We start from the raw sequence: 8,033 nt of genomic DNA, 5'->3' as shown, positions 1-8,033 counted from the left end.
GACACTTAAAGAAATAGTGCTCAGTGACCATTCCCTTTGCATTAAGAACGCATTGTTTAATTTCCCGAGCCCCCCCCTTTCCCCCCAAAACAATGTTGAGATATTGTCCCACGGTATGATGGATAGAAACCAACATTGAATTGGGGGTGGGGAGGGGGAGGTCAATACAATGTCAATTTTTCGTCGAAGTGGTTAAGTGTCCCAGGACTTTTGTCTAGGATTGAATCCTAGACAAAAATCCATGGGACACTTAAAGAAATAGTGCTCAGTGACCATTCCCTTTGCATTAAGAACGCATTGTTTAATTTCCTGAGCCCCCCTTTTCCCCCCCAAAACAATGTTGAGATATTGTCCCACGGTATGATGGATAGAAACCAACATTGAATTGGGGGTGGGGAGGGGGAGGTCAATACAATGTCAATTTTTCGTCGAAGTGGTTAAGTGTCCCAGGACTTTTGTCTAGGATTGTAGGATCAACAAAAATGACACTTGATTTTTTTCGATTGGAAAACGTTGCTTTGGGCCGTGTTGAGAATAACATAGATTTTGCAATGCGCACTGCCTCGTCCCCAGGCGTCCTCGTCCTTGGTCGTGCACGGTTCGCTTGGTGTTGTGGGACTGACGTGCACGGTTCGCTTGGCATTCTGGGCCCTAACCATCAATCCCCGCGCTCCCTGTTTTCCCGCCTTACCGCCTCAACGTCCGGCTAATCGGCGCCTGGGGACGAGGCAGCAATGCGCATGCATGCTGTGTTTGGTAAACACCGAGACTTACCTTGTCTATTTCGTCTTTTTAATGTTCATGAAATATTCGTATTAACATTTAATCGTCTTATCTTTTATTCGTTTACGACTCCAGGAGTACGATAGCAAAGTATGATCACTTTTGACGGGGGGTCAAAATTCGCGAAGGGGGATCGTAATCCGCTAGCAAATATGGACTCCCGGGGGTCCATATCTGCTAGCGGATTTCTACCGGGGAGTCAATATCCGCTAGCGGATTTTGACGGGGGGGGGGGGGGGTCAAAATCGGCTAGGATGTAAACAATGGATTGTAGTCTCACTTAGGGTGTTCAGAACAGAACGCCAGTGTTTTTAGCCGTTAAGGCTAAAGTTTTGGCAGGCCAGGACCAATTAGGCGTGAAAAATGGTATGTTTTAGTGGTCAGAAAAAGCTTAGCCACGCCCGTATTGGTCTTATTTAGGGGTTGAATTCAATTTACCGACGAAAAGCCCATCCCTTCTATATGGAGAAAGGATGTTAAGGTTATCGTTTCTTTCTTTGTCACCAAAGAGATTTGCTCTTTGAGCTTCTTTGATTCGTAGTCATTTCGTTACACACTTGTATGGCCATTCCAGGTTGCTGTTGAGAATCAAGTTCGGACCTTGCGCCATCGTTGGGAGTTGGTGAAAAGAGGTGACTTATTAGGCTTTCTTGCTGCTCCAAACGGCGTCGAGATGCCCCTTCCGCTTGAATCATCCGTGACGGAAATGGCACGAAGCCTCAAGTCTCTGTTTAGTGTGTTGTTCTGCACGAGCCGAGGGGAGCCGTCCATCAGTCCACAACTCCTGGCAACCATCTCACAAATCAAAGAGATGCTTCAGACTCGACTGGCAGACTACGAAGATTACTTGCTAGTCAAAGGACAGAGAAATATTACAATGACTGCGTATCCTTTCCATAGACTACAATGTTTTCTTTATCACGTTAAATTCTTGTATAATCTAACAGACTGTCACGATGCCATTTATAGTCAGAAAGTCACTGTCGGTACATAACAGATATCTAGCGATATATGTTGCTTGCCAAGGTTCGTCCAAAGTCTTGCAAAGCGCAGCATAAACACAGTATTTTTAGCTGTAATAATTTCATCAGTTGACAATTTGCTCATTCTTGCGGAATATCTTTTGATCTTAGCCAACTCCATGGCCTCGTCGACTAAGTATCAGGTGATATTCCACGCAATATCGCGGGATAAATTTTTAATTATTTGTGTGCTGAAGAATCTCTGATTAGTCCTGATTAGCTCTACTTTCCTTAATAAATCTTGGCTACCTTGAGGACTTCCCAGGCCTTGTTCATTTTATTTACGTGGACCGCAGCAGTGACCAAGTGACCGCGCCTTCCATTAACACATCACCCAGTAAGATCCGGGACTCGCAGGACCCGTGCTATGTGATTAAACAGAAAATATGGGACATGTGGACTTACATACATTCTTATTTACTGCTCGGTAAGTACCCCCCCCCCCCCCCTCCCCGGGCAAGTAAAATAATGTCATGATGTGCTAGGCCGACCACGTACTGCCTCGATTAGCCTTTGCTCAGTTTTAATGCTACTTTTGGAAAGTGTATGTTTTTTATGCTTCTTAAGATACTTGTTTTTATTGTGGTTGGTTTGACAAAGAAATGTCCAATGCTGTCGAAGGACAACTGTTGTGGTGATCCTGGTTCATTTCTGATACAGCAGCGGGCACGGCTATAAGGCGTACATGCCTTGCTGGGTAGCACAGGTCAAATTGTACTTGTTTTTCACTAACTAAACTCACTTTAAGGTGAACAGGGGGGAGTTCTCTGTATCTCAAGGCTTTTATTTCAGTTGTCTTGGTGAACCACAGTCTGAAAACAGTTGTAGTAATTTCGACTTGTCATTGAATATATTCTTCTAGAGCGATTTTTGATTGAGTGTCGTAAAACGAAAACGAAAGTAGTCACTCTGGGCAATCACAAAGTATGAAGACAATTCAGCGAACCAATTAAAACTCGAAGCAATACATGCAGCCGGCGTTAAGCGCGGGAAAACACGTTCGAGCGAATTACGATTGGTTTTGGTTTTGCTTCTGATTGGCCGAGAAAGTGGTACAAGTTTTTTTTAAACCAATCACTACGCTAGTAATGCAAAACATAGCAAACACGAATAACTTTCGGCATTCAAGTGAAAATTGCACTAACATACCAAGTGGTTTGTTCAAACAATAAACCATAGTGCTTGTAAGCTATCTTAGATCATTCAAATGTCTTGCGGAGTATGTACTTTCCAGGTCACACGTTCGTAGCTGTCCGTGACGGAGATTTCCTGTTCACGTATTGTCTGTGGTTTGAAGACTCATCCGGGAACCCAGTTCAACTGCAAAGCCCGCTACCAGTCCTTCTCGGGTCGCCTCCCCCTGGAATATTGTCCAGTTCATTTTACAAGTAAGTCATGCCCAGAGCAGTGTTGTGTCGATATTGCGTTAGTAGTGTACCAGCATTGTACTAGTGTTGTGTCAACAAAGACAATGTGTGGAAAATAATTGTCTTTCAATACTCATTAAAGTTAATGCGTCAACCATGTTCAGTTGTTGAGTAGTTAAAGCAGTTTGTTTGATGTTCTGATCTCGTTTTAGGGACTTGACGAGGCGATGCTTCCCGACAGCCCCTGCGAATGTCATCCGTTGCTATGAACTGATGTGCGTTCATGTTGGCTTGGTCCCAGTCCAGTTCGCCGTCAAACACATTCGGCGGCTGGCGTCTGCGCTGTTTGAGACGTCACTGGGAGCCCATTATCCAATCAGCTTGATACAGTGACGTCAAGCTTGTCGCGTGAGCCATCTATAACTTCAGACATGAATTGACAAGGCCAGTTCTTTGACTGAAAGGTTCAAGTGCTTTGAAAACTTGAAGTGAAGTGTCAAGAAAGAAGAAAAGGACAGAACAGGACTCCAGGAAGTGGAGATAAATTGAATTTTGCCACAGTACCAAGAGTACGGGACGTATTTACATTTTACATGTAAAAAATAGTTTATAAAAAGAAATGTGCCACTAGAAGTGTAAAAAAATTGTTTTCTACAAAACAGGTTGGCCACTAGCAAAAAGTTTTATATTTTTATAAGAAATTTACATTGTTTATACAACGTGTATTTCGTAATTTGTAAAAAGGAAACACTCAATCTTAAATGAGGAAAGGAGCCCGTGAATTTCCATGGAATCACTCAGACGTACTTTAAGTAATTTTTATTTGATATAAAGTAAAGGTATTGAAAATTAAATCAAAGTGGCTATGAGCCACATGAACTCGGAAAACGAGTAAACCCATTGGCGCCTGTGCGAAACCGATCCCTAAAATGCCTGTGCCGCCTGTAATTGCCCGAAAAAAAGGCCATCGGTCACATATGCCCTTTCCCTCCATCCCTGGATACTTTTTGGTTCTCCTATTGTTCTATAGATAATAAGGGCAAATAAACCAATCAGAATCTGTTTTCTGTGGATATTTTTAGAGAACTCTACTCTAAGGGTCCTAAATTGAAAGAGAAATATCGCAGTGACAGTCATTTACATGTGGCTACTTTATTTTTAAAGTAGTTTTCACACATTTTGAATACCTTTCTCGTCTAATCCGGCCTTCCACTCTATCAAACCTAGAACGTCTGTTTTAAACCTCTTGGCACCGGCTCCTCCACCCCAACCCCCCCCCCCCCCCCCCTTACTCAATGCTCTAATTACTCCGATTCTTACTGATTTTTTAGTAGGACCAGACCGCAACACCTGAAACAACGAAGGTTAAAACGTTTAAAACTAAACTGCACGCAATGTAGGCAGAAGCGATGACGTTTCACAAGGGGTTCAATAACTTTCAAGAAATTTGTCAAAAAATATTTCCGCAACAGTCGACTGCTCATGGTAGGCTTTCTAAGCAGGGATAAATTCTTGTGTGATAAATCTCGGCAGGGAAAATTCTCGTGTTCAATTCGATTTCTTACGAGTGAGCGCAGCTCGAAGATAAATTTTATATCTCCGCGCAACGTGTATTATCCTCTATATAGTCGGGCGGCGCTTATTTTCAGAATTTTCACGGTACTGTAACCATGCCAACTGTATGTTGGCGTTAGACGTATATCACAGATTTTGACCAATAAGAGAGCTTCAATCTAAAATTTTAATAGGAGCTGGCTCTGGGGACATAAAGACGGTTTCCGCTGAACATTCAAGCAATAAAGAAAAAAATCAAGTTACCACAGTCGATTCACGTTAGTTCAAAACAAAATAACGCGTTTAAATTTTTTTTACGAGGTTTGACATTAGCTTTCTCGAGAATGCTTCTTAACCTTGTTGGGGTTAATCGGGGTCACTTAGACAAATGTATTAATGTGACTGAGCGGAATCTTTCTTTTTATTAAGACTTCACGACCTGACGTTAACCTTACCCTGAAGCTGTTTTTTCCTACTCCAAACGCTACGCTACGAACGAGATAAGAATGCGTAACGTAAACCTTCAACGCTTATACGACTGAAGTTATCATCGGAAACTCTGCCACTTGTATTTTAAACGCTACGAGCCTTAATTTACGAGGGGAGGGGGTAGCCAAATTTGAGAGAGATTAAATGAAAGACTCGAAAGAGACTAGGACATCAAATAATTGTAAATAAACTTTTATTGCTCAAATTCGATAGCAAACAAGGCGGCAGAACGACCACGTGATTAGTACTACGATTACGTGATTAGTAATACGACCACGTGACTTGTACTACAGCCAAGTGATTAGTACTCGTCTCCTTCTTCCTCTTCGCCTTCGGCATCAGCAGAATCCACGCCAACTTCCTCGTAATCCTTTTCCAATGCAGCCAAATCTTCACGAGCTTCGGAGAACTCTCCTTCCTCCATACCCTCACCCACGTACCAGTGGACGAACGCACGCTTGGCGTACATCAGATCAAACTTGTGATCCAGACGCGCCCAGGCCTCAGCAATAGCTGTGGTGTTACTCAACATACACACAGCGCGCTGAACCTTGGCCAGGTCACCGCCAGGAACAACTGTTGGAGGCTGGTAGTTGATGCCAACCTGAAAAATGCCATATAATTATCAGTTTTCTTCGCTTACAGTTGAACGTTAAAGAACATAACAGTTAACACAACTCTGGTAAAGCAGTATTATTCATACATGTGTTTTTTTCAAGAGGTTTTTGAGGCTAAGTATGTGTGAAACACTTTATTTTCGCGACACTTGAGTGATTTGGGGATGGTCATATTTCGCGAAACTTTATTTTCGCGATTTTATTAAATACATGTAGAAACTTTAGTCACTTTAGACTACATTAATGTTTTTATTTGCATTTCTCTTACGCTCGTTATCATGTTAAAGATTGCGATTTATAACTGCAACAAAACTTTAACTTGGGCAAGGCAAAGGAGGAATGGAAATAAACTGGCTTTCACATGAAACGTCAACGGCTATTAACAGTCATTTATTCAAATGAATCTAGAAACTATATGGTTCATGAATAAATGGATTGGTATGTGTCAATTGATGGCAGAGATTTCTCGCCGAATTTCACCGACTGTATGAGCGAAATACCCAAAAAACTTGGTGCAGAGGGAATTGTTGATGAGGACGACGACGAAAACATTGAATAAATGGATTCAGAACGATAATTTAAAGGGTTTTAAGCCTATATGCATGGTCACTTAATTTTTGCGACATGTGTCGCGAATATAAAGTGTAATAAGGTATTTTTAATTTTAAACTACAAACCTTGAATCCAGTTGGGCACCAGTCCACAAACTGAATAGTTCTCTTGGTCTTTATTGTTGCAATAGCTGCGTTCACATCCTTTGGCACAACATCACCTCGGAACAGTAGGCAGCAAGCCATGTATTTGCCGTGACGTGGGTCACATTTGACCATCTGATTGGCTGGCTCAAAGCAAGCGTTGGTGATTTCCGCAACAGTCAACTGCTCATGGTAGGCTTTCTCGGCAGAGATAACAGGAGCATAGGTGGCCAGAGGAAAGTGAATACGTGGGTATGGCACCAAGTTGGTCTACAACAGTGAATATCAAAAGTTGGCTTTCTTCCTGAATTTTTACATGATAAAATACTTATACCCCCTTTTTGATAATTATGTAAGAACCTTTTTTATAAGAACGACGAGGCTGAGAAAAGGCCAAATTTTAAAACACCCTTAGAACGTATCCCAGGCTGAAATTTGGTTAAGAACGAATTTTATTCTCTCCTATTTGTTGGGAGTGGCAAAGATATATACCAAAGGAGTAAAGTTTTATTCAGATCCAACCTGTAACCAACATTGTCATCGCCCTTTTGTTACGGGAACATGTACATATTGTTCAGGAATGATTTATTTTGTAATACCACTTTGTTTTTAAAATTAAATAAATAAAAATATTTTAAGAACATTTAAGGCTCAAATCTTCGAAGCGAATAAAGAATATCATCCAGCCTCGTCAGAAGATTAGACGTTCATATATAAGAAAAGAGTGTACAATTACAGAAAATCGTTTTGTAGCAGACAGATACCTGAAACTCAGTCAAGTCAACATTCAGAGCACCATCAAAACGAAGTGAGGCAGTGATGGAGGACACAATCTGACCAATCAATCTGTTCAGATTGGTGTAAGTAGGCCTCTCAATGTCCAAGTTACGGCGGCAGATGTCGTAAATGGCCTCATTATCCACCATGAAGGCACAGTCAGAGTGTTCCAAGGTTGTGTGAGTGGTCAGAATGGAGTTGTAAGGCTCGACGACCGCCGTGGAGACTTGCGGGGCCGGGTAGATGGCAAATTCCAGCTTGGATTTCTTGCCATAATCAACAGACAAACGTTCCATAAGCAGAGATGAGAAGCCAGAGCCAGTACCACCACCAAAGGAATGAAAAATGAGAAAACCTTGTAAGCCAGTGCACTGGTCAGCCTGACAGCGAAGACAACATAAAAATATCATTATTGCTTATCATTTTAAAATACCCAACTTCATTATCATAACCAATTATTGTCTCCGATGTTTCTCAGTTTGTTTCCTTTAATTGATCAAATTCACAGTTATGACACAAGAATAGCCAAGTGTTATCGACCACATCACTGTCGTACTAATCTTAAGCAGTTTACAATACTTTATTAGTAATTTAGTTGTAGATGTGCGGAAAGGTCAATTCTAATCTCGGCTTCGTACACCCGCGAGATCAATTCAGACTCACTTCATTAAAAATTCAATGATTGTTTTCTTAAAAGTAGAAAAACTAGTCGAACCAGTAATCAATATT

The 8,033-nt window shown here is 41.6% G+C and overlaps 2 protein-coding genes across 2 annotated transcripts; one reads left to right on the top strand and one right to left on the bottom strand.

Moving 5' to 3' along the window:
- The first annotated feature begins 911 nt into the window (after window positions 1-911).
- On the top strand, window positions 912-4,308 carry LOC144641410 (BLOC-3 complex member HPS1-like). The gene is made up of 4 exons (XM_078500427.1): window positions 912-1,668; window positions 2,051-2,232; window positions 3,040-3,193; window positions 3,385-4,308. Exons 1-4 carry the CDS (start codon window positions 1,457-1,459, stop codon window positions 3,563-3,565), a joined length of 729 nt encoding a protein of 242 aa, XP_078356553.1. The 5' UTR covers window positions 912-1,456; the 3' UTR covers window positions 3,566-4,308.
- Window positions 4,309-5,490: 1,182 nt separating this feature from the next.
- On the bottom strand, window positions 5,491-7,684 carry LOC144641409 (tubulin alpha-1 chain-like; the record flags this gene model as incomplete). The annotated part of the gene is made up of 3 exons (XM_078500426.1): window positions 5,491-5,819; window positions 6,510-6,797; window positions 7,292-7,684. Coding segments are annotated over 3 exons (984 nt in total), but the record flags the coding sequence as incomplete, so codon positions are not given.
- Window positions 7,685-8,033: the final 349 nt, after the last annotated feature.

The sequence above is a fragment of the Oculina patagonica genome, unplaced genomic scaffold, assembly GCF_052425735.1.
Source record: "Oculina patagonica isolate OP01 unplaced genomic scaffold, crgOcupat unplaced917, whole genome shotgun sequence".
Lineage (NCBI taxonomy): Eukaryota > Metazoa > Cnidaria > Anthozoa > Scleractinia > Oculinidae > Oculina > Oculina patagonica.
The sequence above is the reverse complement of the archived record's forward strand: the minus strand, read 5'-3'. Positions and strand labels throughout refer to the sequence as shown.